The sequence below is a fragment of the Syzygium oleosum genome, unplaced genomic scaffold (genome assembly GCF_021117445.2).
Source record: "Syzygium oleosum isolate NSW1041296 unplaced genomic scaffold, Sole_v2.1 Sole_v2.11, whole genome shotgun sequence".
Taxonomy (NCBI): domain Eukaryota; kingdom Viridiplantae; phylum Streptophyta; class Magnoliopsida; order Myrtales; family Myrtaceae; genus Syzygium; species Syzygium oleosum.
This window is the reverse complement of record NW_026607495.1, coordinates 3,580,798-3,599,889: the sequence shown is the minus strand read 5'-3', so window position 1 is coordinate 3,599,889 and position 19,092 is coordinate 3,580,798. Positions and strand designations below refer to the sequence as shown.

Sequence of the window (19,092 nt, the reverse complement as noted above, 5' to 3'; positions counted from 1 at the left end):
TTTTTCGTAGTATTAATCCAATTTAACGGAAAGTAAATATATCATATGTGTACCGGTTTGGGATTTTTTATGATTAAAAAATTAGTTTGAGGTAAATTTGTTATAAATATATTAATTTGAGATTTTTCGTGATATTAAAAAGTTAGTTTGAGGTAAATTAGTTTGGGAGTAGGCAAGCCTAGGTCTCGTGGAAGACTTCTCTCCCACGTGCATGCGGGGTACTCCCAGCCTAGGTCTTGTGGAAGACTTCTCTCCCACGTGCATGTGGGGTCCCTTCGCTGACTTGAGGCCACCTGGAAGCTCGCGTCTCCCCTTCGTTGACTCACGCAATATCTGCCCTTTTTCCCGTTGACTTGAAAGTTGCTTTGCAATTCACATTTCAATTACAGTTTACTTCATTTAAAAATTGCACAATTCTAACAGGATTGAGATTGAAAATATAAGGAAATCAAGTTGCGTAAAATGCACGCCCACTCTTCATGATCGCTTTGACTCAACGTGGCCAAAACATTGCGTTGTTTAAAATGACGTTAGCATTGGAATGAGGGGGGCCGCTCCTTAATTTATATTTAACCGGCGAAATAGGGGGAAAGAATCGAAATAAACATTGAAGTATTGAGATAAAAATTATATTTAAGGAGTTGATCGACTAAGGAATTAGTAATTTTAAATCGTCATAAGATAAAACCGAACTCCAATTCAAATTTAAAAAAAGTGTAAGAGATTTAGGAAATTGCATTCTTATTCTTTAAACTATGTCAAATTACGATTTTATCCATCATTAGTATTGTGTGATTATGATCCGTCTTACAAATTCATAAATGCATTAGTACGAGTTATTATTGAGAAAGTGCTAAGGATTCAACCTCCTTTTGACTCCACTTATATAATAAAAAGATTAGAAGATAACTACTCATGTACATCATTTTCTTGAATATTTATGTGTGTGTCTATATATATATTTTATGTTTGATATTTAACTATTCTTTTGTACTTTGCAAGACTTTTCTTAGGAAGTGGTTCGTGAAAAAAGCTGCAGCTCCTAGGAAATACACAATGCAAAAAATAACTTATGTTAAGGATGTTTCAAGACATTTTTTGTTAGAAAATTCTGAGTTATGATGTTATTTGACAGTAGGTCACGAAAAACCCCAAACTAATACACCCGTAATAAATTTACAGTCCGTTAGCTTTCATTAAATTTTATCATCAAATTTCCGAGTTGGATGACATGTGATAGTTAACAGATGTATCGGTTTGGGGTTTTATCCTCCATTTGTTATAGGTGTAATAGTTTGCGTTTTTTCGTGATATTAATTAAATTTAACGGAGAGTAAATTTGTCACAAATGTACCAATTTGGGATTTTTGGTGGTCAAAAAATTAGTTTGGGGTAATTTTTTAACAGATTTACCGGTTTAGGGTTTTTCGTAGTATTGACCCTAGATTAAAAGAAAGACAGAGAAATGATTTGATTATTTCCACTATTAGAAAATGATTTGCTCACCCAAGCCTAAGTTTTCAGATTGTAGATTCTTAAGCAGCTTGGTTTTTTGGAAAGGTCTTCACCTGGTAATTGAAAATGGTGTCTGTGTTTGTCATTTTAGCCTATGTATACACTTGCTAAGTACAGAGAGGCTGCTCATGGAAAAAAAAAAAGTGCACAGAAGATAGCAAAAGAAATCATCAAATAAACAAAATTGCACAAATCTGACAAAATTAATATTGCAAATTAAAGGGAAAAATGTGGCGTAAAATACACACTTTTCATGATTGCAGAAGAACTTGTACAGGGAATCACTTCCCGATGTCAATGGAAATACTAGCAATGTCGATTGAGTTAAAGATGTGAACTAGCTCGTTCGACTCGGAAAACGACCTAATGAGAAATTACAACCAGTGTTACTATGTTGTGCGGGTAGTCACATCGCAATACTAATATCCTAATCCATACAAATGAATTCTTTCGTCTCAATTTCTTCCTCTTTTCAAATAAATCAATTTTTAATTATTTTCCACATTTTTTTGTCACCTCTTACTGTTTTATTTTATACTATCACTGGGAGTATGCAAGAATACATCAGTTCACTTGGATGTCTGCATCTCCCTTCGCTGACTCGAGTAACATCAGCTCCTTTTCCCTGTTGACTTGACTTCGAGATGCTTAGAAGATAGCAATTACAATGTATCTTTTCTAGCAAATGGAGAATTAAAAGGATGGAACTTATCAGAAGAATAATTTTATCTTGTGATCCGTAATGTAGAGTATTATTCTTGCCAATTTTTTGTTTTAAATTTCGAGAATTAGGGCCTATGATGTTGGTCATAAAACCATTGCAAACAATGCCATATTATATTTCCCACACAATATAATTAATTGTCAATTTACATTTACAATGAACAGTTGAGGTGTTAGAATTGTATTTCGAATTTGCATCATCAAACAAAATCCAATCCGTAGAAGAGAAGTACAAAATGGACTTTGGTACATGTTTTTGGTAAAAGTAAATACAGATGTTGATGAAGTTGCATACTAATCGGGATTGGATTCCTAGTTTGAGTTGGCTAAAATAGGTATATATGTATAAAATTCGGTTTTTGGAGTCTGAAGGCCTTGATTTTGCAGAGTGCTGTCTCGAGGGCTTTGTAATTTTACACCAAGTGGAGAAGCTTGCAGTGGTGTGCAATTTTTTTGGCATCTGTCTTCTTTTAAGTGTTTGTAGCAGTAAAAATATTGTGGTACTATTTTTGGTATTTATATGTGAGAGTGAGTGATTGTGTCTAGAGGATTCTAAGGAATAAGCACATTGTGAGATTACTCGGTATAATTTGGAGTTGTGAAACTGTTTAAGTGACTCGAGTGTGATTATAATCACTTATTGCTTGATATATAGTGGAATCCCATGCTGCTTTTCCCGTACGATAAGTCACATTGATCGAATCACGTAATTTTGGTGTTCAATTTTGTTTTGTTCTCTTTATTATTGTGTTTGATCCACTTGTTCCCGTAACATGAGGTATTTATTTGAAAAGTTTTTTTTTTGTTATTCTTGTAAACATCGAGTTTTTATTTATCAAGCTTAAAAAACAAAAAGTCAAAAGTCAAAACAAACACCCATACATCAAAACAAATGTTACTATTAGGGTTTTGTTCTTTTTTCTCTCCATCGGCAAATCCCCTCATCTCCAAAAAACTCTTTCCTCTTTTGAAGCTCTCCCGTAGTCTCTCAACTTCGGTTTCCAAAGCTAAGAGCCTACTTAGTCTTTGTTTTTTTTTTCTTTGCTTTGATTGTCTTTTCTTTTCTCTCCCGATTTGTTTTGGGAATTTGTGTGTGTGAATAAATTTCTGCAGTTGAACTTGGGTGAACATGGAAACCAATCCGGTCATTCATCTAGTCAATAGCCATTGATGAGGATGTTTGTGACGTGGGCTCCACAACCTCTCTGAGATTAGACTGTTCTCATCTCCCGATTTAAATTTAGGTCTACATCAGGGGGCTTTATTCTCCCGAACTGGATCTACATATAGAACTGGGAGTTCTTTATAGGTATTTGATTTGTGTTTTTTTAACATATTGATGTTGGTGTCTCTACACGGTGATAGTGATAAAGAGGTTGCAAATAGAGTGGGAAATCTCGGCGTGCTCATTATTGAATCTTGTGATCGGCCAATGGACGTTTACGGTGGCAAATCTGTTCTTAAGCGATGAGAGTGTGCTTCTAGTTATAGATTGTGCTTTGTTATTTTCATTATGGCATTTGCTTTGTTCCATACTTATCTTTGATTTGCTACGCTTGAAAGCCTTCTATGCACCTCTCCAATATTACTATAAGAAATGAATGGAATATTTCTTTCAACCAAAAATAAAATAAAATCAAACGCCCATTAAATGAAGAAGAGGTTAAGTGTGCTTTTGGATCCCATAGAGTCACTCAATATCCTCGTCTAAATTCTCCGCGAAACTGACAATAACATTGTGATATGTAAGAAAAGCTAAAGAATTGAGGTAACTTTGAATGATGAATAAAATGCCGGTTACCTGCCCATAGAATAATCTATAGTAACGGTTCGGATGTTACTACTGGCTACAATTATTATGTCGCAATGACGTGCATTATTGCTGTGTTACATAACGGGTTTATGTGTATATGTGATTTGTACGAAAAATTATGGGACAACTTGTGTGAATGGTCACCTCCTAATACCAATGGAAGTACTTGCAACGTCAATTGAGTTAGCAATGTGAACTAAGTTCGTTTGGTTTGGAGAAAGAACGTGTAACGAGAAATTACGGTGAAATGTTATTATGTTGGTAGCCCCGCAATTGGCATATAATGATTGAATGCACTTGTGCAGCTTTCGGATACCTATCTTCGGAGGACACAGAATTACTTCATCGCAGAGTAGCTCGTAGTCATTACCATCGTTTTCTGAGTGTGTTCGTCGGCTAGGGTAGTGAATGAGAACAACAGTGCAATTTGGGTAAATGAACCGATATAGACGGTCCCATGGGAATGAATTTCTTTTATGAGAGACAAATTACGTACGCATGTACAAGGACCAGTCTACTTTGACGTCCATACTTCAAAGTGGGTAAAATTGTTCAAAATTTTCAAAACCTATTACAGTTTTACCAATTCAGTCCTAAACCTTTTAATTTTGCCAATTTATTCCTAAACTTTTTGAAAATTTGCCAATTGAGTCCCTCTGAGCGGTGCTGAGGTCACGAAGAGACCATCCCGACAATCGGAACCTCAGCACCGCCCAACGGGTCAGTGACCCTCGTCCGCCACGGGCAAAGGCGGCCTCACTTGCAACCGGTGAGGCCAGGCGAGGACCACATGACCCTCGCTCGCGGATGGTGAGGGTCTGATGGTCATCGCCAGCATCACCCGATTGCCCGTGAGGGCTGCTAGGCCCTCCCCAGCCACAGTAAAAAATATTAAAGAAGGAAAAGAGAAAAATAAAAGAAAAATAATAAAATTTTTGAAAATTTATTAAAACATTATTAAAATTTATCCATGTCTGCACCCGCCTTCCTACGTGGCACGGTCAGCATCCACGTCAACAAATTCAAGCCAAAATTAGCCGGATGGACTCAAATGATAAATTTTCAAAAGTTTTAGGACTTAATTGGCAAACTTGAAATGTTTACGATTGAATTGAAGAAACTGTAATAGATTTAGGACTTTTTGAATAATTTTCTCCTTCAAAGTGTAGTACAACAATCTATTCTGGTTATTCGTGAAGATGTACGCCTCTGATCTCCAGGTTGAATTGCCGAGCAGCTGTCCTCCACTCAATTAGTAAACCCGAGATAACTAGCATTTCATCGTAAACGGTACAAGAGGAGGATCACGAATTCTAAAGGTTAGGATGCAACAAGAGCATCATGAATTCTTCGGCTGCACATCAAGTGAATAAGTTTCAGTGTGGAGATTCTAATCTAGTACCAAGCATGGTAATCATCGATCAAGCAAGGGACAAGCGATGATTTGGAGGTGAAATACGTCGTCATAGACATAACTAAGAAAAGGGAGGGCGTAACAATTAATGTTGCAACCGAGCTGAGCATGTTAAAAGGCCCGGGGCATTCCAGTATACAAACATATTTCGTATTGTCTAGTGAAACAGCCAAGAAAACGCGAGGACAGATAGAGAAGCAAAGGTATAGAGAAACGAATGTGGTTTCTCTTGAGAGAATCGTGGTTACCATTATCGGTCTTCATTATATCTGCCGGATTGTGAGAGGCATGCCCGACTAGACCGCGGTGCAGCAAATATGCAGCGAAGACAAATACAATGAGGGAGATGATTACTATTTCTGTTTATTCGGACTTCTGATTGATTTATGCATCAATACCGCGGAATCTAGATATAACTACTATGGACATAACACGGCTTTCAATTTTCAATGCTATGGTCATGCGGCTTGCAAAGGCGCCCTTGCTGATTATGATTGTACTAGGTGTTGAAGAAATGCACATCCTCTCTTCTCTAAAAAAATCCTGGAAATTTCTAGGTTACCTAAATATTTAGGTATTATGTTGAAAAATATTTAATGAAGGGTGTAGAAAAGTAGGCTCTAAAATTATCTAGAGAAAGATAGAAATATCTATCTAGACATCTAGGGAGATGTTTTCTCGATATTTGTAAGGAGACGTTATCTGGAAACATCTAGGATATTTCTAGGAAGGTATTTTACTAGAAATATCTAGATATTTTAGGAGGCATAGCCACCTCCTTCGACCTATAGATACCCAATCACCCTCATTTGTTGAGCTTGAGCTTGACACCTATCTAAGCGTGTGTGACTAAACTACAGTTCCTTGTCCAATTGACTTGACTTCCAGATGGCGTTCTTGTATTGTGATAACTGCATCCGCAGTGAAGTTGCTCGTCGAGGGTTTCGTTTGCGGTGTATGTTCCCAGGTTTTATTCTTACGTGATTTTCTCTTTTTCATGAATTAATAACAGCAATTGCCCAAATTTAAATATGCCGCTTGATGCGATTCACTTATTTCACCTTGAATTACAAAGGGAAACATATTTCAAAGACAGAATGATCTCACTTTGGTAGGAGGAATTCCAAAGGAAAGAAGGGATGTAAATAATTATGAGAGAAAAGAAGAGAAAAGATTATAAGATTGAGTTAATATGTTGTTTTGATGCTAGTGAGAAAAAGAAAGTAAATATCCTTGGTATGTATTTAGAAATAGTTGTACAGCTAGAGTATAAGTGAGAACAAAGAACAAATTTCCTATCGTTATACTAATTCTTTCATATTTGGAGCCATTTGAAGAAATTTAAAATGTATATAAAAATGACTTTACCAATCCCTTCTAACCTCTTCTAATAATTCCTGCGTCTCTTTTGTTGTAAAATTAACACGAAAACTAACACGATCTTACATTGTTAAGTCTGTGCAAAATCATCGAAAAAATAAATGAGGAACAATAAAGGACACTGAAAAACAACAAAGGACACTGAAGACTTATGTGGTTCTGTTCAAGTGTCGGTATCTACATCCGTATGAAGAGATAGCAGTAAGCGATGCACTATAATTGAAGAATCATATTTACAATCTCTACACGCTCGAATGTTTTTCACACATAAATCACACCAAAACTCAAAGCGTTTATAAATAAACAATTCAATTGGATACAAAACTCACGGCACGAAATCCACCGTGTTTAGAACTCCTCCGTGCGCGACCAAAGAGAGAATCTCTGCATCGTCCTCTGTCTTTCTAGTCCCTACTCGTTTTCTTCTTTCTCTTTTTGGTCGAACACACGTTTTCTTTTGTACGGCCAGAAATGAGTTCAATCCCTTTTAGTCCTATAGCGGCCAATATCCCTTTGTTGTTGGAAGACGCCCACCGTACAACAAATAAGGAAACCATATTTTGATAGGTCAAATTGATCAACGAGTGAATGTTTATCTTCTCCAACGGAATAAAAACAAAACCTTTAATCGGACCGGGTCTCTCGTTCACGGGCTCAAATTCGAGACATAATTTAACATCTTTCCCTCTATCTAAGTAAGATTATATATTCTTTTAATATACTTTTCCTTCCCTCCGAATCCCTCCTAACTAACGGTAATGCTTAGAAGAGGGGAATTACAATGCATTTTTTCTAGCAAATGGAGAATTAAAAGGATTGTACTTGTTGGTCTTAAAACCATTTTAAACAATCCCATATTATATTTTCTGCACAATAAAATTAATTGTCAATTTACATTTACAACGAACAGTTGAGGCGTGAGAATTATATGTCCAATTTGCGCCATCAAACAAAATCTAATCCGTAAAAGAGAAGAACAAAATGGACTTTGGTACCTGATATTGGTAGAAGTAAATGCGGATGTTGATGAGGTCGTATACTCATTTACCAAATAAATCATCTCTCACTCTCTCCGAAGAAATTGCTCTTTGGGCATGGTCATTACCATGCTTCCTTAAATGAATATTCATGCCATTCCAAGAATTTTCCAAGGCTTCTTAATTAGGATTTATTCAGGACTGGGGACGTGCATGTCCAAATTCATGCGACTTAAGACTACGAGGAATACATCACATGTATGGGCAAAAATATTTGCGAAGTAAATAAAGGTCGACCATTAGAAAAGGTCAATGGAGTCAACTGGGACCATCTTCTTGGCTTGTTCTCCAAAAAGTTCTGTGGTCGAATATGAGGGGCGTTTTCCATACGTAAGCTCGTCTCGTCTAGTCACTCACTCTCACAGCTGCAAGCTGTCGAAAACTTCTATGTCATTACCAGCTGGTAAAGTCGACATCTTTTGTGAAGTATCTTTAGTGTTCGCCATGCACATGGACAACATTACACCGTCACCTCAAGAGCAGACGTCTCCTTCCATTTGCATTGATTACAGGTGTAAAAATGGGTCAAAGGCCTGCTTTGCGACCCATATTTAGTGGGCTGGTTATGTATGAGTTTGTCAAAATTTAAAGAATGAATTGTTATAGGTTTAGAATAGTAAAGCCTAACTAGACATGGGCTTGATGGATCTGGACTATACCCACCTGCAACTCATGTTAATGAAATGAGAAAATTCGAAAAGAAGAAACAAGTTTGAAGACCAGGAAAAAAATGTCGTCATATCTTTGATAATTCGACGGTTGTTTGGTCTATCATTTTTTAAGGACGAGATCACAACAATAGGGGCAGCCCTCTTGTCCCATGAAAGTTCTGTGCCGTTTAGTTACTCTCGGGGATGGCGACACCACAATGGGATTCGAAATGGCCATTTCTAAGCACACTTTGTATAGACCGTGAAGAAATATTCATATATTAAACTACACTTTTCTCTAATAACTCAAGTTTTTAGAGTGGAATTTTCTCTTCCATGATCCAATGCTGCTAAACAAAGCAGAAATTTCCTGTACTATCTTGTGCACAGTAAAAAAATATATTGATTTGAAATTTTTAATGGGGACCAAATCATGCAGCGACACTAATTTTCAAATAAATCCATACTATACAAAATCATCCGAATCTTCTATAAACAGAGTGAAGGGAAACTCAGAAACTACTCAGACTTTTATGAGTTTTCCATGATGAATTTATTGTAATCTTTTAGAATTATGAAACGAATCAATTGTATGTCTTTGCTTCATCTATTTTTCTTAGACCTCTTGAAGCTGGCAGTCCACATTTGAACTTGATGCCTTTATTATCAAATGACCAAGTGGGCATATTTGTGCCAAGATTATGTCATATAAGTAACTACTTGGGTTTAGAGTCTGGTTTTAAACCAAAAAGTGAAAAAAAAAACAAATTTAAATGACATTCTATTAATGATAACATTTTTTGGTTATTTGAAAAATATTTTTGATCCATTAATTTGAAGAGCTGGGTAGTTGTTACACCGTTCCTGCAGGTTACTATGTATGTGACAAGGAATTTCGCTACCTTAGGATAGTAAGAGTTACTACATTGTTTACCGAGGTTTCCATTCAAAGCTTATTAGGCTTCTCCTTCTGACCTTCCAGCACTGTGCAGGTGTCAGCAGGCAATGCTTCTGTCTTGAATCTTTTTCCCTTCTAAGATCTCATATCTTGTCGGAAAACCTCTGCCCAACTCCAAGGTACGCTCTGTCAACTGTTGATGCCGTGTTGGCTCCTATGCCACTAGCTATGCCCTGCTTGGTCTCCCAGTGGTGGAGAAGGTTCCGTAGTGCGTCATGAGCACCGGGCTAAGTGCCTAGTGAGCAACCGAAGGAAACTGATGACTTGAAGATGAAAGCACATAGTCAAGAAATAGAAATGTTGGCTCCTATGCCGCTAGCTATGCCCTGCTTGGTCCCCCAGTGGTGGAGAAGGTTCCGTAGTGCGTCATGAGCACCGGGCTAAGTGGCTAGTGAGCAACTCAAGGAAACTGATGACTTAAAGATGAAAGCACACAGTCGAGAAATAGAAGTCATACATAGGACTCTAGACTAATAGAAGCTGCTCATTGTTCACTAGTGGTATCCACGGAAGGCCAAGCATTTCAAGGCCTATGAAGCTATTACATAAAACAATTACTTGTATCATCGGGGGTATACTTCAGTAATTGTCACTCTGTTGACAGATTGGTGTATCGATCTACTAATGGATTGATCTCTACTTCGAGGGAAGAAGGCTGGATGTCGAGGCTGTGGCATAGCGACGGGCTGGCTGCTGAGCATGTGAAGTACTGTCGTCATGGTGGGTCTATCAATCGGATCTTCCTGAACACATAGTAAGCTAATGTGCAGGCATCTCCGCACTTCATCTCTTGAATCCAAGTCTAGGATGGCCGGGTCCAAAACTTCCAATGGCGTCCCGTCTCTCCAATGTCTCCATGCCTGTTTACAATCCATTAGAAAGAAAACACCCTAGGTAAATTGTACCATTAATTCAATGAAGTATACAATTAGTATTAGACAACTTATGTCAAGCAAAGTCGCAATACGAAAGTCATGTTAGTTTGGACAGAGCAAAGTGTACACGGACTTCTTGTACCGGAATTTTGGCCCAACTCAGTCGAAATACCAAACACTGCAGTGTGACATTTACATAAATAAACTAGTTAGTGACAATTGTATAGGCAACTTACATAGCTAGCTAGATCTTCACCCCCTTCTGATCGGCAGAAATAATCAATCTTCTTCCCGATAATGATCTCTAGAAGTAGGACGCCGAAACTATAGATATCGGATTTTACAGAGAATTTCCCATCCCTAGCATACTCGGGAGGCATGTAACCGCTGCAAATAAAAAAAACAAATCGATATAACGCACGTGCCTAAAATAGAGGACACAACAATTCAATCTAAGTGTGCTCGAATTGATGCAAGCGTACGAAGTAAATTTTATGAGAAGACATCTCTTGACATGACCAAATGATCAGCCAATGTAATGACAATTTAAAACTTACAAAGTCCCCACAATTTTATTAGTGCTTGCATGAGTTTGATCAACTCCAAAACTCCTAGCTGTGCCAAAATCTGAAATCTTTGGGTTCATGCCACTGTCTAACAAGACATTGCTTGCTTTTAGGTCACGATGAATGATCCGAAGTCGGGAATCTTCATGTAGATAGAGCATTCCTCGAGCTATTCCCAATGCTATCTTATAACGTGTTAACCAATCCAATTGCATACTTTTCTCAGGATCTGCATAATTAAAGATTTGTTTGCAGTTTAGTAATTGGTCTAGCTTGCTAAGATCATATACCTATTTTGAAATGCGATTTCATCGTTTTATGAGCAAGAAGACAACATATTAGAAGACACTTGCATACTCAACTTAACTTACCATATAAAAAGTAGTCTAGACTTTTGTTTGGCACAAATTCATAAACAAGTAGCTTTTCTTCTCCCTCCAAACAATATCCGAGTAGTCGCACAAGATTTCGATGCTGAAGCTTTGCGACCAACATAACTTCATTTTTAAGTTCTTCAGCAACTTGTCTTGAGCTCTGAGATAACCTCTTCACAGCTATATCTTGCTCATTAGGAAGCCTCCCCTGAAATGATTGCATTTTTTGCTTAGTTACTCGATCATCTTCATATCGAAAGCTTCCCAAATATCTAAAGTATTTTAAGATGCAGTTGTGAAAATGTTGCTGAAACGAAGAGCTACGTTGGATAATTGGTATGGTACAGAGCGATCAATATCTAGTTGACTCATTACAAAATTACTAAAAGCTATTGAGCGAAGTTGAGTTGGACAAGATATGTTATGGGTTTGAAGGTTTCTCCATAATGGACCTCTTCACGTGTAGTACTGGACTACTGCTGCACATTCCACCAGAAGATCTTTCGTTTCAGTTAGTTTCCTTTTCTTTTGACAATAGTCTTCGGACTAAATATAAGCGGTTCTTGATGCATTCAACTAAAAATACCTGGAAAACTTCACCGAATCCGCCTTCACCCAACTTGTTTAGATGAGAAAAATTCTTTGTAGCAGCTTGTATTATAGCTAAATCATATTGCAAGGGTTCCTCGCTTGTAATTTTATTCATGCCTACATGATGAAACAACACGAGACTGGTCAGTCTAATGAAAGCATAGTACTTATCCAAAGCCACGGACACAATGTTTTCAACACGAACTTAGTCATTTACCGGCTTCTTCTTGGACGAGCTCATGGGTCTTGGTCGCTTTCCTCCGAACGAAACAACAAGCAAGAGAGAGAAACACCATAAGTACGCCAACAGAAACTGCAATGGCAGTGATTCTTATCACCGTGGATTTATTGCTTCTTCCTGCATATGGAGGATCATGCTTTCAGTTGTGGTGATACCTTTAGTATGTTTTGAAGATATTTTCCAAAGGAGAAAAGTGTTTCTTTTGCTCTGAATAAAGACACACTGATTTATCGCCCTCTAAGTCCTATACGAATGCATCAAATGGATGGGTAACCAAAGGTGATTTGATTGACGGATGGCTAAAATCGGTTCACAATATATAAACGATTTGAGAATTTCATTATCACATGATTCGTCCACAGCTTGATCTGACACGAGAAATTTAAGCAATGCATATTTACAAATAAAGTTTATTCGGTAAATGATATGATACAAGTATCTAAATAAGTAGATCACATTTAAGTATCAAATATGAGTCCAACAAATTACTTTGTAAATCAAATTATAAGTGAGATTTAATTTCCCGTGCATTGTTCTAATAAAAATGCGTTCAATAGCCACCTTAAAAGTGCTCTTGCCACTCAAAGTCAACTTTCACTTTGAGTGGAATCCACCGATGGCAAATTGCTGCCAGTCCCTCGGGGTCCACTCATGCCCGTGTTTAGCGGAAAACGTATGCATCCACTCGCTCATGACTTGACTTTAAGATGGCATTTTTCGAGAAAATATTAATATAAAATCGATATATGCAAGTGAATATTATCATAAACTTTAAATGTGTGGTATTATAAAAAAATTTACATCATCAATGACTATGATTATGTTGACGTAAATAGACTAAGTCTATATTTTTCTTTTGTCCTATTTAGCGAAATTAAATTGACGATGTTATCACATTCACTTGTAAAAAGAAAATTGACAATTTCCCAAGCGAAAAAACAGCTATTTTAATTTCTAATATTGCTGGAAAGAGTGGGAAATTCTTCAAATAATAATAAAAAAAACTTGGTACCTTTAGGTCCAGTTGCCGGAGCAGGGGCAGAAGGTAGCTGGACCGGTGGTGGCGTCCCCACGGTCGCCACAGTCACTAACGCGGCGGCGTTGTAAAAGGGGTACACCTCAAACCTCACGTTGCAGCTTGGGCTCAACACCCTTCCTCCTGGCGTATCTTGATGGAGACGTGCGATCGCCGACCGGATGCATGCGCCACAGTCCGATGCCATCAAGTCGGGCGTGCACTCTGCAAGCGTGTAAAGCCGTCGCGAGCTCGCAAGCTCTGCCTCTGCAGCGGCCACTTTCTTCCCCGATCTGATGCTCGGGGCCGTACGCACTACGTAGTCCAACGTCTGCCCCAGGAGTTGCACAAACCGAGATCGGTCGTCTGTGATGTTCAAGCCGTTCATCTTTATCGACACAGGGACTTGTTGCATAACCGAGTAAATGGGCTGATTCGAGTACCTCAGCATGCATGTATCATACCAGATGATGGAGGTTTTTTCTCCGGGGCATTGCCGTATGATATCTTTGGCCGCGGTGGCTATGCAGTCGCTGCAAGTCACAGCGTCGATGTCTCCGCGGCAGAGGAAGATCCCGTGGGCCTGGTCTGGTGGGTCTTGGCCAGCGGTGGCATTGGTGAACCTGCCACTGCTACTGATGTTGTCGCCGGCGGAATCGGCGGCAGAGGAAAGTGACGAGAGGAGATTGTTGAGGTTTTTCTGGTAGGTGGAATTAGGAAGGAAGGGTTTGGTGTCGGGGCAATAGTTGCCGATTGGATCAGGTGCCGCTTCACTGACGTGAGAGATGCTGATGAGCAAATTGATGGAGTAGAGAAGACGGAGGGAGATGGTGAAGGAAGAGGTCATGGTGAAGGAAGAGCTCCTCTTCTGATGGATACATCGAAGGAAGAGATTTTCTTATAGTCTCTCTTTTTAGTCAATATAAGCTTGTATAAAAGTCCACTTTTGGTCCTTAAATTAGCATTTTTCTTTCAATCGTGTCCATGAACTTTTGAATTGTCTAATCAAATTCTTGATCTTACATTATTTTTCTATTCAAACCCCTCCCCTAAGTACCGATCCTCCAGGTCAACGGAGTCAACCTGGACAATCTTCTTGGCCGTATTTCTCCCCCGAATATGACGGGTGCTTTTCATACGTAAGTTGGTCTCAACTAGTCACGAGCTGGTACAGTTGATATCACACGGGAACCACTACAAAAAAACAAGGATTTTGCGACGAAAATTTGTGACGAAAAATTTTTTGTCGGAAATTACCAACGACTTTTGCGACGAAAACTAAATTCATTGGAAATTTCCGACGAAAAATCGTTCGTGGAAAAATATTTGCCTATAGACTATTTTCGTGGAAAATTTCGTCGGAAATTTCGTTGGAAATTTCCCACAATTTTTCTCACGAATTTCAAATTTTCGGCGATGACGGACTAATTTGAAATTCGTGGGAAATTTCCCACGAATTTTCCCACGAAATTGATTTTCGAAATTTTGAAATTCGCAATGGCAAGCTAATTTGAAATTCGTGGGAAATTTCGTTGGAAATTTCGTGGGAAATTTCGTTGGAAATTTCGTGGGAAATTTCCCACGAATTTTCCCACAAAATTGATTTTCGGCAATGGCAAGCTAATTTGAAATTGGTGGGAAAATTCGTTGGAAATTTCCCACGAATTTCAAATTCGTGGCAAAATATTTGCTTATAGACTATTTTCGTGGGAAATTTCGTTGGAAATTTCGTGGGACATTTCCCACGAATTTTCCAACGAATTTCAAATTTTCGGCAACGGCGGACTAATTTGAAATTCGTGGAAAATTTCCAACGAATTTAAAATTCGTTGGAAATTTCCCACGAATTTCAATTTCGTGGGAAATTTCCCACAAATTTCAATTTCGTGGGAAATTTGCCATGAAAAAAATTATTCGCGGCAAATTTGCCATGAAAAAATTATTCCGTTCATTATTCGTGGCAAATTTTTCCGTCCATTACTCGTGGCAAATTTGCGACGAAAAAATTATTCGCGGCAAATTTGCCACGAATTTTGCAACGAATTTCAAAAAAAAGGCATTTTTTGTAATATGTTCGAAATTCGTTGCAAAATTCGTGGCAAATTTGCCACAAAAAATCAAATTAAGCAGGGGATGCCGGAAACTTGATTTTCGTGGCAAAATTCATGGCAAATTTGCCACGAATTTTGCAACGACTTTCAAAAAAACGCATTTATTCTACTATAAAATCAAACATAGTAGAATAATTGCCTTTTTTTGAAATTTGTGGCAAAATTCGTGGCAAATTTGCCATGAATTTTGCCACAAAAATAGAACATATTAGAATAAATGCCGCGAGACTTGATTTTCGTGGCAAAATGCGTGGCAAATTTGCCACGAAAATAGTACTAGAATAAATACCGTTTTTTGAAATTCATGGCAAATTTACCACAAATTTTAAAAAAAGGCCGGCAAACAATTACCAATTTAAAAATAAAAAAAGTTTGCGACGAATTTTTTTTTGTGTGGCTAATTTGTTACGAAAAATTATTGGTGGCTAATTTGCGAAGGATTTAGCCACGAATTCGATATTACCAATTTAAAAAATAAAAAATTTTGTGACGAATTATTTTTCGTGGTAATTAGCGACGGATTTATCGATGAATTTGACATTACCAATTTAAAAAATTTGTGACGAAAAAACTCCGTGGCTAATTAGCGACAGATTTAGCGACAAATTTGATATTAACAATTTAGAAAATAAAAAAAATTTGCTACGAATTATTTGCCGTGGCTAATTAGCGATGGATTTAGCGACGAATTTGACATTAAAATTTTAGAAAATAAAAAAATTTTGCGATCAATTATTTTCCGTGGTTAATTAGCAACGAACAAAAAAGTTCATTGCAAAATTACATATTAATTATAAGATTCCAGAAGCTGAAATAACAAAAGATAATACTTCTTATAAAACTTCATTCCTTTTATACGACTTATACAACCTTTTAAAATTATCACTTTAGGGACTTATAGGGACTCCTTTTATAGGACTTATACAACCTTTTAAAATTACTAATGATGGTATCGAGACCAAATTTTTAAAAAAGGAAAATAATTTTTAATATTATAAGCAAACCACAAACCAAGAACTTAAGTACACTTCAGGAACAATCCATTTCTGAAATAAATTGTATTATCCAAAATAAGAAAACCACCTTCAATATTTAAAAGAAGACCTTGAACATAAAAGAATTGAGCAAAATTTTTCTGATTCTACTATTGAGAAAATAATTGCTAATCTTGAAATTTGCATAAAAAGTTCTATATGTTCGACACTTCCTAATGCTTTTTGGTCTAAAAAATATCATATAGTTGATTTACCTTATGAATCTTAATTTTTTGAAAAAGAAATCTCGACCAAGGCAATACCTTCCTAAATGAATCAGGAAGTCATGATTTTTTGTCAAAATGAAATCCAAAAACTTCTTGATAAAAATCTCATTAGAAAGGGCCAATCACCTTGGAGTTGCTCTGTTTTCTATGTAAACAAAAATACTAAATTAGAAAGAGGAGTTTCAATATCGGTAATCAACTATAAATCTTTAAATACAGCTCTGAAATGGATAAGATATCCAATTCCTAATAAAAAAGACTTATTGAATAGATTACACAATTCAAAATTATTTTATAAATTTGATATGAAATCAGGATTTTGGCAAATACAAATCAATGAAAAGGACAGATATAAAACTGCCTTCACTGTTTCACTACAAAAAAATAAGTATTTCGCCACGAAAATTAGCGACGAAAAAATATTTGTCGCTAATTTGCGACGGAATTTGCCACTAAAAAAAATTCGTGGCTAATCGTGGCTAATTTGTGACGAAAAATTATTCGTGGTTAATTTGCAACGGATTTAGCCACGAATTCGACATTACCAATTTAAAAAATAAAAAAATTTTGCGACGAATTTTTTTCCGTGGCTAATTTGCGGCGAATTTAGCCACGAAAAAAATCCGTGGCCGGAGACGGATTTAGCCATGAACTCGACATTATCAATGTAAAAAAATGAAAAAAATTTTGCGACGAATTATTTTTCGTGGCTAATTTGCGACGGAATTAGCCACGAAAAATAATTCGTCGCAAATTTTTTTCATTTTTTTAAATTTGTGAGGTCAAATTCGTCACCAAATTCGTGGCTAATTAGCTACGAATTTTTTTTCGTCGCTAATTAGCCACAAAAGATAATGTTCGTCGCTGATTTTGCTTCCCGCCCTCTCTCAAATCTGCCCGCTCTCACCCTAATTTTTTTTCTCTGTCTCTCTCTCTCTGCTATTCCTCAGATCCCCCCTCCGCCAAACACCTCTCGTCGCTCCCCCCTCCCCTCCGCCAGCCATGATGGCCACCCTCACCGCCATCGCCGTCGCCTCCTCCTCCGTCGCCATACGCCCGTTCTGCGCCCACCAGCCCTCCCTCGGCCCAGATCTGGGCGAGGTCGAGCGGTCTCGCCCATGGCCGCCGCTCGACCTCGCCCATGGCTGCTCGACCTCGCCGTCGCCCAGATCTGGGCGACGGCGAGGGCGAGCGGTGGCCATGGGCGAGGCCGGGATCCGGTGCTTCGTTGCCGAGGGCCGCCGGCGGGGGACTGGTTGATTGCGTTGTGGTCGGGGGCGCGATCGGCGGGCTCTGCATCGCCGCGCGGAGCCCGTTCTTCGGGACCGCGTTCGCGGAGAGCGAGAGCGGGGCGAGGTTCGAATCGGCGTGAGTTCTTTCTTGGGTGTTCTTCCTTCTTCTTTTTTTCTGGGGAAAAGGAAGAAAATGGAGAGGAGCACGCCGGTGAGGAAGCCTCACACTTCGACTTCAGATCTGCTCACGTGGTCGGAGACTCCGCCTCCCCACGATTCGGTCGCGCCCAGTTCGATCGCGCCCGGTTCGGCTTCCTCTCGCTCCAATGCTCGCTCTCACCAGGTGCGTCGTTCGCTATCACCTTCTGCCTTTTTTTTTATCTTCTTGGGCTTTCCTTTTTTAACGGGTTGTTCTGGGGGGATGATGCTGTTAGCCTTCGGATGGGATCAGCAAGGTGGTGTTTGGAGGTCCAAGTGACTGCAGAGAAATCTGAGAATTTGAACAAAAGGTTAGATCTGCTCTTCTTGGTTTTTTTCCCCTCTCCCTGTTTGTTGATGACGTTTTGTGTTTTTTCCCCTTAAATGCAATGTTTCATTTGGCGGAATGGGTTGCCACCGTTTTACCTAGTTGTCCGCATTCTCTCCATGTTCTCCAATGCTTTGGATTTTCTTTCTTTAGAAATTATGGTTGGATTGTGTAATATAGGTTCAATGTGGATGTGTAGTGATCGATTTGCGGGGAATGAGGGCAGAAACTTTGAATCCAACATGATAATCTTTACCACCTTCATTTAAATTACAAAAGAAGGGAAATTTTTTTGGGGGTGGCTGTTGATGGAGTAATCTTGGTCAATTGGGTGGATCTTAGAACTTCAGATGCCTTGGTAGGTCAAGCTTGCTCACCTTCATTTTGTGACGTTGCTGCTGGTTTCATATGTTTTCTAATGGATGTGAAAGTTGACTTATATTCAAATGTTAGAACATTGGTCCTTGAACGTTTTTAAAAAATCCTCTTACTTATTTTTTTATAGTTAGTTTCACGTCCATGCATAAATGCTTTTTTTAATATTTTGGACAAATTCGATATCTTTATTTATGTATCTATATTTCATCAGGTGTCGATAAAGGTGACTGTTCCTCATGTCTTGCCAAGTACCAAAGCTGCCAACGTTTTATGGTTGTCCCGCGTCCTTTTAATGTTTTAAATGTATTACATGATGTTCATTAGTGCTTAGCTACCTCTATGTACTATGAGATTGAATATCGAATACCATCATGTGAGACTTTGCAACTTATACATTGTAGAAATTAATATTGTTGCTAATTAGATTTAAAA

General features: G+C 38.1%; 1 protein-coding gene and 1 long non-coding RNA gene across 2 annotated transcripts; one reads left to right on the top strand and one right to left on the bottom strand.

Moving 5' to 3' along the window:
• Positions 1 to 9,890: 9,890 nt before the first annotated feature.
• Positions 9,891 to 14,026, bottom strand: LOC115673781 (cysteine-rich receptor-like protein kinase 44). Its single transcript, XM_056315992.1, has 7 exons — positions 13,150 to 14,026; positions 12,114 to 12,254; positions 11,892 to 12,013; positions 11,303 to 11,513; positions 10,923 to 11,160; positions 10,602 to 10,752; positions 9,891 to 10,350 (listed from the first exon to the last, which is right to left on the bottom strand). The coding sequence occupies exons 1-7, from the start codon at positions 13,997 to 13,999 to the stop codon at positions 10,054 to 10,056; spliced, it is 2,010 nt and encodes a 669-aa protein (XP_056171967.1). The 5' UTR covers positions 14,000 to 14,026; the 3' UTR covers positions 9,891 to 10,053.
• Positions 14,027 to 17,408: 3,382 nt separating this feature from the next.
• Positions 17,409 to 19,092, top strand: LOC115673787 (uncharacterized). Its single transcript, XR_004004871.2, has 3 exons — positions 17,409 to 18,099; positions 18,191 to 18,265; positions 18,872 to 19,092. It is a non-coding gene; the product is annotated as an uncharacterized LOC115673787 (long non-coding RNA).

Bases quoted from the DNA above. Each gene is read 5' to 3' on its own strand.
- LOC115673781 (XM_056315992.1), bottom strand. From the start codon at position 13,999: ATGACCTCTTCCTTCACCATCTCCCTCCGTCTTCTCTACTCCATCAAT. The intron at 12,014-12,113 runs GTAAATGACTAA...TTCATCATGTAG, and splicing joins GCTCGTCCAAGAAGAAGCCG to GCATGAATAAAATTACAAGC. The intron at 10,753-10,922 runs GTAAGTTTTAAA...TTTTATTTGCAG, and splicing joins AATAAAATTGTGGGGACTTT to CGGTTACATGCCTCCCGAGT.